At 51.2% G+C, this 13430-nt stretch overlaps 1 protein-coding gene across 1 annotated transcript in view; it reads right to left on the reverse strand.

Annotated features, from left to right (window-relative positions):
- Window positions 1-1664: 1664 nt before the first annotated feature.
- The window catches only part of SLC13A4 (solute carrier family 13 member 4), a 37713-nt gene continuing 25947 nt past the window's right edge, over window positions 1665-13430 (reverse strand). Inside the window, exons 9-16 of the mRNA XM_054564557.1 lie at window positions 12252-12371; window positions 11131-11232; window positions 9567-9668; window positions 8655-8752; window positions 8316-8440; window positions 5151-5312; window positions 3849-3986; window positions 1665-1967 (exon numbers count right to left, since the gene is read on the reverse strand). Of these exons, the coding sequence (XP_054420532.1) occupies window positions 1830-1967; window positions 3849-3986; window positions 5151-5312; window positions 8316-8440; window positions 8655-8752; window positions 9567-9668; window positions 11131-11232; window positions 12252-12371 (985 nt within the window). The 3' untranslated portion in view covers window positions 1665-1829. The remainder of the gene's footprint in view (window positions 1968-3848; window positions 3987-5150; window positions 5313-8315; window positions 8441-8654; window positions 8753-9566; window positions 9669-11130; window positions 11233-12251; window positions 12372-13430) is intronic.

Below are 13430 nucleotides of genomic sequence, written 5' to 3' on the forward strand. Positions count from 1 at the left end.
TATGGAAAAACGGCACATGTCTTAAAATCATTAAAACGATGTAGTAATTATGGGGCAGCCCTTTCCCCATAAGGGTATTTAGTAAGTAACTGGTGGTTGAAATCAGAAATATACAACGCCAGGAAACGGGGGTGGGGGGTTTGGGAGCTCTGAGGGGGTAGCCCCCCAAAACTGCGGCATTATCTTCTGGAGGGCGGGCCCCTGTAGTACAGGCTTCCCCCGCTGTGTGAGTGTTCTAGGAGCCCCCCTGTGTCAGGGCACCAGCCGGTGCTGGTGTGAGAGGCTGCGTTCGGCTTCAGGGAAATTGTTCTTTTGAAGGCTCGTTCAGCGCATTTGCCCATTTCACGATGGGTGACATATGAGCCCACCCGCCCACACCGCGCTGTGTTCAGCAGCTTTTGACCAAAAATAACATCACCCCATGTCCCACCCTCCCTACTCATCCAGCCTCACCCTCAGCAACCCTTTTTGTTTCCCTGGATGAACAAAGTCCCCAAAGGGAAAGATTTCGCCAATGTGGAAGAGGTGGAACAAAATACGGCAGAAGCACTAAAAGGCCTCACAATTGGCAAGTTCAGAAACTATTTTGAGCAGTGGAGAAAAGTCTCAGTAGGTGTATTGCATCAAACAGAACTTTGAAGGTGACTGAAGCTTAAACATGTAAGAATAAATACACAATTTATTATAAATAAATTCCATTTTTTGGAGGGGGTCTCCCTTCATATATCCAGTCCTATAGCAAGGACATCTGCCCTGGAGAAAATGGCAGGGTTTTCAAGAGGAAGAAGGAGGCTTTGATTTCTAAAGTGATTTTTCTCAAGGAAACATTTATTGAGCAGTTACAGTTTACTATATTGTGTAAGTTGCTGGGGACTTTCAGAGACATAAGGCATCTCCTCTCCCCTCAAAGGGCTCATCGACTTGTAGAAATTGACTGTTGGGTTCGGCCCTCTCTGTACTTGCCTTCTCAGGAACGAACTACCCATAACATTCAGAAGAAAGCCAGTCACGTATCCACAGTGCTGCGGTCTTAATTACGGTTTTGGCCTCCTTAATAAGACAGGTAGGAAAACCTTCCCTCCCTCCCAACACTCAGCCAACACCGTGGTATTGATGGTTCATGATGTGTGAAGAGAGGATGCTAATCACAACGTGTCTTCTTTCTCTACTTCCTTTTCCTTTGACAGAGAGAACAGCACCGGCCTTTTTCGAAAGGGGAACAGTATTTCTTTTTAGGAATGTGGTGCTGAGGTAAAGAGAAGCCATTGAAGAGAGATGCTTAAAAGGGAATCAGACTAGTGAGAAAAGAGTTTGGACTGCCCCAAACAGGACTTACTAAGAATCGCCTTTCTGTGGCGAGAACTTAGGACAGAAACGCTTCAGAGAAAGGAGCTGACGTGAGGTCTCAAGTTCTCGGTGAGGTTTTCCTACAAAAGAGATGTCACTGGTTTCACTATCTGTGCGTAGGCAGGATGATTTGGGGTCCTTCTTCCACTCCGACAAAGGGACTGAGAAGTGAAGAGTAACATCAAACCTAGGGAGGCTAGGCAGCGCGTGAGGCCCAGCCTCTGAGGGGTGGCTACGCAGGTGTGCGCCTCTTCTGTCGTCGGAAAGGATGGATAGCAGAGACTAGATGCAAAGAAGTGAGGAGGCGGTCAGTTTTCTTGAGCTCTGGTTGTGTGCGGGAGGCATCCTGCCCTGCACTTGAGGCAGCGGTAGGTGGAGGAACCTCTGGTGGGGGTCGCGTGCTCCTGGCATTCCCTTGGCCTGTCCGTCGGTCAGCTGCTGGGGGCTGGCCGCGCCCTGGGCTGGCTGCCTGCCCGCCTGCGTTAGGCCTGATCAGTGATGTTACTGACCTTGGCCCAGGCTGGAAAAGTGTCCAGGTCGAAGAGGCTAACTCCCCATGTATTGATAGCCACCGTCACTATCACCAGGCCAATGACGTTGACCCCCAGGCCAGCTTTCACCTGCAGGACACAAAGCAGCACACCCTGTCGCTCTGAGCGGGCAGCGCCCGGTGCCCGGAGCGCTCCCCCTCCGCGCCCTGACTGATCGCAGCCCATTGCTGCGCCCTGCTTTGTTCCCGGCGCTACCTGTGGTGCTAGGAGAGGCTGCTAGCACCCTCTCCCCTTGTAGCACCCTCATGGGTAGGAGGGGCTGTGTTCCATGGAGCCTTTGCCACTGTACCCTTTTCTTTTTTTCCTCAAGGAACAGCTCGTGGAAATTATATGTCTTGGGTTCACCCAGGGGAACGGGTCAGCTGTGTCTGCTCCGCCCTTCCATGGGAAGGGTCAAGCTTTGCTTTCTTCTGAGGGAATGTCACCTCAATGACTCTGGCCCCTTCCCTTTCTGCCACGGTGTTGGAACCCACAGGTGGCGGGGGATGGGGTGGGGGCAGTGCGTGAGGTGTGATGGACAGCACAGCGGGGCCAGATGGGAAAATGTACAGCAGGGCTAGCTGGCACGCTGCCAGGGCGTAGCCAAGCACCGCGTGTAGCCACAGCAAGCCCATTGGCTGACGGTAGCTTGGGAGAGTTCCAAGGGAAAAGTGAGCGCAGGAAATTGTTTCAAGCCAATGAGTGGATGTGTCCCCTCTCTGCTTTCTGGCGCAAGCCCTGGACCTTAGTCATTCTGGCCTCCCGCGCCTTTTGGGGTGGAGAACTACCCATGTTTCCTAGCAGGTGAGGGGCCAGGTTGTAAAGGAGCTGATCTGAGGTCAGTAAGAGCTGAAGGGGACCACGAAGAGCATTCTAGTGTATAAGGAAATTGAAGCCTTGAGTCAGTGCCCCCGCTGGGAACAGAACCAAGGACTGGCTCACTTCTTTGTTTTTGAAGTTGCTGCCTCTGATCATTTGATTCCAGGGCGGAAGGCTGGGGTGAGCGGTGACGGCACACAGCAGGCGGCGCAGGGGGACAGTTGCGGCAGAGCTCAGGATAAGACCGAGGGTTGTGCAGTAAGACGGGGAAAGGGACGGCCATGACCCTGCCGAAGTGTTACAGGTGACCTAGGCGAGCAACCTGAATGGTAGAAAGATCTGAATATCCTCTACCAGCTTGAAGCTCTTTCTCTCGCTCCTCCGTGTGATACTTAACAGGACCGCTGAGGATGAATTTGGACTCCGGTGAAAAAAATGGTTGAGACCCTCGGCAAGAGTGAATAAGACCCTATTTCTGACAGGCAGGCCCCAGGCATCTGTGTTAGTTCTTATCCTTCCGCCAGCCCCTGTCAGCCAGGGCATGAAGCGGCACAGCAGTGAGTCTACACGGAGGAGTGGGAGGCGGCTATGCCCAGCCCTAAACTCTGCCGCGGCCTGTCTCCTGCAGCCATCTTTTGTGAGCCCAGCTGAAAACTGAGAAATGCGCTGTGGGTGCTTCACTTTGCCACTGTTGTTGCTTCAGGGATTTCTTGCCTGGGGGAGAGGTCAACAAAAGGATGCTCTTCTCACAAGAGACCTTTTACCTTGGGTTTGTACAGTTTCTCAAACCTCACCTTCTAGGAATAAGCCAGCTTTTTGAATGAATATCCCACTGGTTGCATGAAGAAACCGAGCAAAGACTGTGCGAGCTCACGCCTCTGGGAGCGGGGCCACAGCGCATGTCTGCCCCAGCTCTCCCGGCGGTGGCCCGCGCTCCCAGGGAAGGGCTGGGGCAGCCCGCCATCGCCCTCTGGCTGCTCACCGTCCCCCCAGACCTTTGTACCAGCACCATTCCTTCTCCCACACGAGACTGAGTGCGGGCAGCCCAAGGACAAGCGCTGCCAAAGGGTAAACCTGAAGAGGAGGCTGTGGGGCCGGTCACCCCAGTCGGGCCGGCAGCCGGCCGGCAGCAGGTGGGCACCTGGCACTCACCATGTCTTTGATCTGGCAGTGCCCGTAGCTGAAGACGATGGCGTTGGGGGGGTTGCCCACAGGCAGCATCACCGCAAAGGAGATGCACATGGTGACCGGGATCAGGGTGTAGAGTGGATTGATGCGCAGTGTTTCCGACTAGAAGAAGAGAATTCACGGACGTGTCAGCACGGGCATTATTGGACAGGCGTCTCCCAGGCTTACTGTCACAGATGTGCGTTAGACAATGGCTTGGCGCTGGCCCGCCTTGGCTGGACCCCTCGCGCCCGGGGTCATTAAATCACTGCCCTGAAGGGCACGCCACCGTGCGCGCTACTCACTCCCGCAGACACGCGGCTGTGAGTTACAACCAGGAGGGGTGTTTCATTTCTAGGAAGTGGTTTTTAAACTGTATTCTTTAGCTGAGAAATTCTATCTTCAGATACAAATCTCAGGAATAGGCTGCTTGGATTGAATTAGAGCCCCCTCACTCTTGGGGTACAGAGCTAAGGGGCCCTTTTTCCTGGGTGAGCTTCTTGCTCTGCATGGATGTGAACCCATTGGCCAGCCTTTGGGGTTGCCAAGTTTTACTAAGCCCACCCCTGTGCTCGCACCAACAAAGTGCGGGGAGGCGGGGTTGGAGGGAGGCCTCTCAACCATGAGCAAAGAGTTTGGGGTTAGAAAGAGCAGGGGACATTGTTTTGCTGGGGATGGGGAGGAGACTTCGTTCCAAGGGTTCCACCTCACAGAATGGACAGACTGTCTGGTGCATTGCTTTTGGGGCTGCTTAGCCAGGCTAAGCTCTGGCAGCCGCTCCCTTGCTCTGTTCCACTAATAACACATTGTGCTGAGGTTGTAGGATGAGGCTGGCCTTGCTCCCGATTCTCAGAAGCTTCTGGACACTGAAATTGGGTGGAGGTGATGGCAGAGTTGTGGTCTTGGTCCTTGTCGCTGAGTGTACTTCTGGGAGCATTTGTCTCCATTTTCTGTATTACTTCTCCGGCCCTGCTATTAGGTCTGCGCTCAGGAGAGAGAGGTTGATGATCCTTGTGGGGAACTGGAATCCTAGGGTTGTAAGGTTTCCATGGAGGGCTGCCCGCTAAATGAATCTTAGTCTTTTAGGAAAGGATTTCTAGAACACTTGCTGTGGTTTATCAACGTATCTATTATCAGTTGCTATTTGAAAAACGTCATTTTTCAGACTGTGGTTTGAACACCAAGGCTGGGAAAACGCCCAGAGGTAAGAGGACAGCCGTGGAAGCCGCTCCCGGGCCCAGGCCCCTGGCTGCCCGCCCGGACACCCGGCGGCCCCGCTCCACTCACCAGGCTGCACAGGATGGGCAGGAAGATGGTGATGGTGGCTGGGTTGCTCACGAACTCTGTGACAATGGACACCAGCACGCACGCCAGCAGGGTGACCGCCCACGGTGGGAGGCTGCTCAGGGACAACATTTGGTGCCCAATCCACGTGGAGAGGCCCGAGCTCTGCAGGCCAAGGCATAGTTAGAAGGAAGGAGGAAAAGCATGTTCCCAGGGGAGCTCAGCCGCTGGGAGGCCAGGGCTGTTGGCGGCTGGAGGAGCCACAGGAGTCCTCGAACTTGCCTCCCTGATTTTTACGATTAGATCAATTTCGTAGCCCAGAATTTTTTTTTTTCCATGATTATACAACATCCTGTCTTAGAGTTTCCTAGTCAGTTGCTGCCACAGAAATGGAGAGCCACCCACTCTTATTGCCACGATGGCTTGGCAGGGGCTGGACACCTCTGGGGCGATGGCCTCCTCCACTTCAACCTCAGCACTCTTCCTCCAGCCTCTGACACGCTCACTGTCTGCATCCAGCCAACAGCGCGCTTTACAGTTCCAAGTGTAATCCCTGTGCTTTGGCAATATTTCTCTCACCCCCGAGAGAGGGAAGAACCATGAGCCTCTTTAGACAGTAACCCCTCCTGTGTTTTGAGGGCGAGGGCCAGGCCGAGCTGAACATTAGGAGATTTACATGAGCGACGAAGGGGAGCAGAATCGCCAGCCCATCTGCATTTAGTGGGGAATGTGCCTCCTCACTGCCTGCAAGCACGGGCATTCGGCCGCAGCCAACCCGCTGCAGGTTCAAATCCCCTCAGGGCTGACCTCAGGGCCTACAGCCTGCCTGTGCTTTCTGACGACACCAGATACGAAAGCACGTTGCCACTCTTGAACCTTTTCCATTAGCAACATGTATACAGGGTCACTCCAAGAAATGAACAGTCCCATTTGGAATGATTCATTGGGGCAGAAGCTATTCATCAGGCCTTGGGGAGGGCTCTGCCCCTTCCCTAAAAAATGAAGAGCAGCGTTTAGTTTTTGTGCTAAAAAACGCCAGGCTGCTTTATGCAACCTCCTGTCCTCCTCCCTCCTCTCCCTTCTATGGCTGACATGCTCTGACTTTTCCTATTTTCCCGAGAGACGGCAAAGGCCATAAAGAAAGGAGCAGTACGGCAGAAAGCAAGGTGAGACATTTCATGGTTCCTCAAGCTCTCTTCATGGGTCACAATTAAAGACAGCCTCTCTGTACCGGCAGCCGGCTGCTGCTTCTCCTCGTCTCCACGTCAGCCACAGCACCTGGCCACCTCACGGCGAGCTCATAGACAGCTGACGCCCAGGGCCTTCAGAGTTCTCTCTGTTGTAGCCATTTTTACCTTGGAGTATCTTTGTTTTTTTCCCTTACCTACGTGTTGTGAATCCAGTATGTGGGGACTACACCATTTCAGGGGCTCTGTAGTTGTTACCTCTTGTAACACCTTAAACCTCCATCACTGGACAAAGATGGAGGGAGAGCAGTTAGCTGAATGGAAAACATATATATATATATATTTAAATAAAGAAATGGAGTTTTACTTATCATGTTATCCAAACAGCACTTGTAAGTAAAGTGAAATAATTTAATGGCAGTTATTTTTTTCCTAGAAGAGCTGTTTTATGCTATAATTTGAGATAAATGGATAAACTAGACCGCGAACTTAGGAAAAAAAACACAACAAAAAAAGTCTTGATTGTTTAAACCCTTGGTATGAAAACATTTCGCACTGGATTTTCCTCACTAATGTCAAGACTGAAGTTATTTCAGGCTCAGTAGGAATCACATATGTTATACCTGAAATATATTATTAAAATGAGTGAGTCAGGGCTTCACAGAAATATAAACTGTACTACCTGACATTCTTGCCCAGTTTTGGTTAAAAAGAAAAAGATCTTGCCAGGCTAGGCAGGGAGGCCACAACTATCCACTGACATCCAGTAAAGATAAATGCAATATCCTGAACTTGGAATTAGAAATATTGACAGCATATTTACAGAATTGGTTGGAGGACTTGAGGCTGAATCGTGGCTAACAATGAAAAGAATGAGGAGCGTAGCTTGCTGCAATTCCAACATAAATGTTGACATGAGAGCCAAAGGAAGATCTTGTAGAATCTTCCATACAAATATAGGATGGTTCTTGGATCACACGTGAGAGCTAGGGCTTGGGTAACAGCTGCTTTATCCTCACCACCCCTGGACCATGCCTGAAGAAGGCCAAGGGCAAACCACTGGTCCTGAGGAGAGAACCAGCATGGTAAGGGGTCCCTATTCCAGGAGGAATAGTTAAAGGGACTAAGGAGTTCTAGTTGGAGAAAAATGATCTGGGAGGATTAGAAACATTATTTTAATAATTATCACCTAGAAGACGTTACCAGAGAACAGAGCCAGACCATCGGGCGAACACATCCAGAAGACCTGAGCTGAAAGTGGAGGACAATTATTCTTTGTTCCCTGCTCAAACAGTGCCCTGTCGCTGGAGGGGTTCAGGCCCGGGGTTCAGATCTCACACTGGGCGGGAGATGGGACTCCGTGACCTATCGAGGATGCAGATAGCCGTGGCCCACAAGTTTAGAACGGGATAATGTGTGCAGAGAGGCCGGAGGGAGAGCCGGTGTGAACCTTAGACTGATTCATTCTTGAGGTCGTTTTCTATTTTAGGAAGGGCCAGCACTTCAGGAGATTCAACTATTTCCCACCAGCCCCCTTTAAAAGATCTCATCCCAGATCCTCTCCATCAGGAAATCAGGGGGCATTTGCATCAGCTTTAGCGTATCTTCCCCAAAGGGGCTCAGTACATGTGCGTAGACTGAGGGACAGTTCGCTGTGTGTCATGGGGGGGCATCTCTGGGCCCTTACAGACACATCTCCTGTTACCAACTGTCAAATCTGCAGGAGGCGATGGTACAAGATCCTGTTAACCTTTTGCTGTGACAGTGCGGCACGATCGGGGATTCCCTTCCCCATTGTGAGCTGTGACTGCTGTGTACCATGACCCCGTGGCACAGCTGAGGTGTAACTCTGGTCCCCGCAGTGCTAGCTCCATCTCCCCCTCAACTCCTCTGAATCTTCCCATCAAGAACCGTAATAATTTCAGTCGGGAAAGTAACCGGAGAAATACGTGGTCGAATAAGAACAGAATTAAAGAGCTACCTTGCTGCCAGAAGCCAGAGCGTAGCCTCCTCCCACCAGGATGACAATCTCCCAGGGCATGGTCTTCTGGAAGTCCTTCCACGTGATGATGGGCTCCATCCTCGGCGAGGGCTCCCGGTCCTCCCCTGGGTCACAGGTAGACAGGGGGGGTAGAGCCAGATGCACCCTAACGGGTGTGATTTGTGGAGACAGGGGCCAAACTAAGGAACTGGATGGTTTGGGAGGCTGCCCTGCTATGTTTGGGCAGAATCAGAGGGCCTTGGTCGGGCTCCTGAAAATTCTGACTTGGGCGTTATTGGACTGGAGCCAGCCCCAACATCTCCCCTCGAACTCTCTCACCGTCCTTCTTTTTCCCAAAGCAAGGCTTCTTCGCTGGAATCAGGAAGAGGAGGAAGCCAAGGAAGACGGAGACCGTGGCATCGGTGCGGTAGCCTTTCCTGGCAAGGAGACAAGCAAGCTGGACAGGAGGGTCAGGACGCCCTGGGGCAACACGCTGTCTCGGGACCGTCTGTCTGAACACAAGGGCTCTTTGTAGGACAGTCTGGAGGGGACGTCGCCCTGCCTTGCTGCCGGTTTTGCTGGCTATGCGGCAGTGGATTTAATGGGCGACGGTTACTATCTGGAGGCAGGGCCTGGCTAGGGGAGATGACTTGGTGTGAATTTGTAGGCCTGCGGATTGGGGCGAGGCCTAGAAGGAGTGACGAGGAATTGCGCAGATGAAGGAGAAAAGAAAGGCGTGGGTTGTCTTTCCTGTTGGGGGGTCGGGGAGGTGTCATACCTCCCTGTGTGTCTTTGCTTAAATGGGAAGCTGTGTGGGGAGAGCTTGAGGCCTGGGGCCCAGGCCCTCAGGGGTGGACGCGGGTCGGGAGAGGAGTCTGTTTGCCTTTCCCTCCACAGGTCTCTGCTGCTCCACGGCTGTAGTCTCTTTCCAGTTAGTATTTTACTTTAGGGGCATTTCCCCTTTAAGTCTCTTAGCAACCCAGGAGACAGCTGAGGTCCCAAGAGCTTGAGTCACAAGACCAAGCGCACAGAGCTGGGGAAGCGTCTGCGCCGGATCCCACCCTGTGACTCAGACTCCACAGGGTGTCTCTTCTTCCTGAAGCTCCGCTGAAAAGAGGGGACTTTCATAGGGACAACGTGTCTTCCTCGCTTCACAGCTGTCCCTGAGAGTCTAGAAGGAGGCGCCAGTGGAAGCTGCCTGGAGCACTTATGTGATGGGGTTGTTCTTAAGGAGGGGACGCTATCACTTACTTTTCAAAGAAAGAATCCCAGCCAGGAACAAAGCCAGGCTCACGGGTGAACCAGAGCACGGTCATCAGGATGAAGAAGAATCCAGTCACCATTTCAGGGTAGCTACGAAATAAAACAGGACAATTCCTGGCAGCTCTGTCACTTGCTTCGTGAAGCTCCTGTGCTCAGAGGTCCAGCGCTGGAGGCAGGAAGCACAGTTACGGCTTGGCCGCTCCGCACACTGGGGTGCAGTGGGAAGAGGGCCGGATGCGAGACAGCCCTAACCACGTTCGCTAGGGACGTGGAGGTGGGGAGGGAAGGGTAACAGCATCACACGTTTACGAGATAGTTGAAAATACAGCCTGGAGATGCTGCTGGTCCGAGGAGAAGTTGCCGCAGCCTGTTAGAGGCAAGCTGACCAAAAATCTCAGGAGCCTTAACTTCAGTCATTCCTTTTATCTAAGAAAATAACCAGAAATGCACATCGAAGCACCATCTATTTAAAAACATTTTAAGAAAGGAAACAACCTACTTATGCAATGATATTCCGTGGCCTTGCATACCTTTCAGCCTGGCTGTTTGTTACAATGACGTGCATCTGAAAATGGTGGTTGCACAGCAGGGTTAATAACCCCTGGGCACACATGACCACAGGACCATCTAATGCTACATGAAACAAGGCAAGCTATAAAGCTGTTCAGTAGAGGCTGAATTTGACCAAAAATACATAGAATTTTGCTCACATAAAAAAAAAAACAAACCAGGGAAGGAACAGTACATCATGTTAACAGTTGTTAACAGTTAACCACTGGGACGCTGGGAATATAAGTCAGTTTTAACTCTTTCTTTATATTTCTCTGTATTTTCTAAGTGCTCTACAATGTATATTTCTCTATATTTTCTAAGTACTCTACAATGAATGTGCATTTTTATAAATTACAGATTAGAAAAAAAAAATACAGCTTAAATCCTTTCACCCAAAGTCGAACGTGCCAATTGCCATGAAACAGCAGGGACTAGGACCGTGGGAAAGCTGGTAGAAATGGCTCTAAAACAGCTAAATTGTAAAATAAATACATAAATAGAATCAAACAGTAAGGAAGAAAGAAGGAAGGAAACGGCTGAGGGTCAGTGTGTGGATTCCCTGGCGCTGTGTCGTCAGGTCTGGATTTGATGCTGCCCGAGGCTCTCTCAGTACAGCTCAAAGTCCCCCGCTCCCTGGGAGTGGCTGCTGGACCTGCGGGGGCCCCTCCTGAGCAAGGTGGGGAGACCTGACTTCACAGAATTCAGCCAAGAGTATGGCGAGGCTGTCTTGCCTTGTTCTTCGGCCTCCGGCTGCCTGTCTGTGACACCCCACCCCCGCGGCCCGGCTATACTACAGGCGAATGTAGTGAGAGGGAAGGGCGGCCACCTGGAATCTGAGCCAGCCAGACTGTGGCAGTAAATAGTGCCTCTCAATGCTTTCGTTCGTGGTTGTGGGGACTCCCCCAGCTCCGGGGAACGTCGGGAACGAGGATGCTCGGTGCTGGCTGTCCAGGCCATGCTTCCTGTCCCGGAGGACAAAAGGCAAATGGCAGATTCTTACCTAATGGCTCCCAGCTTTTCATATTCCTCGCGGATCCTCTTCTCTGACAACTCTTCCCTTTTGGTCTTATTCTTCTTGCTCAGAGAGCAAGTCTCTTTAAAACTGAGAAGAGAGAATGAGCAAGAGAATAAAGAAACACAGGAGACCAAGAATTAAGAAAATGCTGAACTACTGGCTTGCTCTGAACACTTCCCTCCATGCACACTCTCTGCGCCACCCCGCGCCCCGCCCCGTGCACCTAGCATATGACTTTTATTTGCCAAGTTACACAGCCCCTCATCAACCTTCTTCCCTCACCTTTGGGTTATCCGCCTAGTATTTAATCAACGTGAAGTTACGCCTTATGGACTTAGGCAGGTGTATTTATGTGAGGTCGTTTCTATATACTTGTGTGGTACACATGTGAGTGTGTTTATCTATCTAGAGTGTTGGTTTTCTATTTGCAACACTGGAGGTATAGAAGTATTCAGCTATCACTGACTTGACAGCAGCCTCTGAGTCATAAAATACATGTCAGCTCATTCCCTGACTGATGGGAATTCCGAGGACTAATAACTAAACTTCATATATAATATACCTTCCTTTTATGTGCTTGAAGCTGGTCAAATGTGGAGTAGACTTAGACTACTGGTTGTGACGAAGAGGCTTGCCCAGCAGGTTACTGTGAGAAATAACATTGCAAGAGGACCGTCCAACTTGTCATTTGGAGGGAAATAAGCATATTCCATACAACTACTAAACATAAATCACCCACACCTAAGGCAATTTCTACTAGGAATCATATTTCTTTAGAAATTAGTTGAAATTATATGCTTCGAGAGCAAAGAAACTACATCAAACACGCTTCAATTCAGATTCTTTATAAATCGATAGGCCCTCTAACCAGCTAGTTGCAACTGAGAACATTGCATGGAGCTCATAGTGAAGTGCAGAGCTCACGTCTGTTTTAAGCATTGAGAGCAGACCACGCCTGACGCGCCACCTAGTCCACTGTAGTCTCCTAGGGGCATCCTTGGCGGTTCTGTGGCAGCTCCCCCTTGAGCGGTGCTCTCCGGGGCTTGTGCTGCGACTGTGGGTGAACAGGGGGGCCTCTGCCATGCGGGCAGGGCCCTGGCACTCACTTGCAGCCCAGGAACAGCCAGTGCATCCAGAACCAGCTGACCACCAGCATGATGAGGGAGATGGGGAAGCTGAAGAGGAACCAGGTGCCAAAGTTGACCACCTCGGCGGCTGGATACTGGCTGGAGAGGAAAGAGCCAGGTCAGGGATTAGGAAAGGTGGATTTCCACATGGCATTTTTGGGGGTAATATGCTAAATGCTCCTTAAGAAGACAGACAGCAGGATTAGCATAGGGATAATGGTAACAATACGGTGAAACACGACCCGGAGCTCACTTACTGGACAGTTGCAACTATACAGAGCGCAGCCAGGAATTATGAAGTAAGCTAAAAAAGACATCTAAGCAGCCAAGATGGGTATCACTGAAGTGTACATACTTTGCACTCAGGGGAATCGCTCAGGAGCTGTTTGCTCTTAATTTACATAAAGTTCTGATAAGTTTACTTATCTTGTTTCCAAGACAATCAAAAATGGATAGGGCAGCCTGGTATGGATTTGGAGTTTTGATTCTGGGATACAAAGCATCAGTTCTGGAGAACTTTGGACTCCAGAGCCTCATGAAAGTTCCAGGTGTTCGCTGTACCCAGTGGAGATCCAAGGCTTGGAATCTCCAAATCCTTTATCAGTCCCACATCTACTGCTGTCTCCGGATGCCAGGGAGGCTGCCCAGGGCTCCCGTTCCTCATGGGTCAGAGCCACGGTGTCCCCTGGGAAGCCAGGGTGGACCACACATGATCCCTGACATCTGTCTCACGGTGCCTGTTTTCCTTTACCCTTGGGCCCTTCTTGCTGGGGCTGAGAGCGCACGCCTCTAAGGTGGGAGCAGGCCGTGCCCCTCTTTGCACGCTAGCACTGCTTGCATGACAAAATGCAATGGAAGCACAGGGTGTAAGATGTGTAATCTCCTGTTGTCACAGGGACATCCACTCTTTTGCACGGTGGCCTGGTCACCGACCCATCTTGACTAATACCTGGTGCCTCTTGGAAAAGTTACGACAGCCTGTGTGTCCTCCCTAAAGGCCAGCGTGGGAGTGAGCGCTGGCAGTGAGCGCTGGGAAGAAGGGCTTTTGGATCTAGACAGAAATCATTCAGTGACTCACTGCCCTGGGCTAACAGGCCTAAGTCCGTTGCATCATTTCTTCTCTGCATGCAGAAGCCCAGGCCCTGGACCCAGGGAAAG

The sequence above is a fragment of the Pteronotus mesoamericanus genome, unplaced genomic scaffold (assembly GCF_021234165.1).
Source record: "Pteronotus mesoamericanus isolate MK-2021 breed Mesoamerican mustached bat unplaced genomic scaffold, CSHL_Meso_final scaffold_85, whole genome shotgun sequence".
Classification (NCBI taxonomy): domain Eukaryota; kingdom Metazoa; phylum Chordata; class Mammalia; order Chiroptera; family Mormoopidae; genus Pteronotus; species Pteronotus mesoamericanus.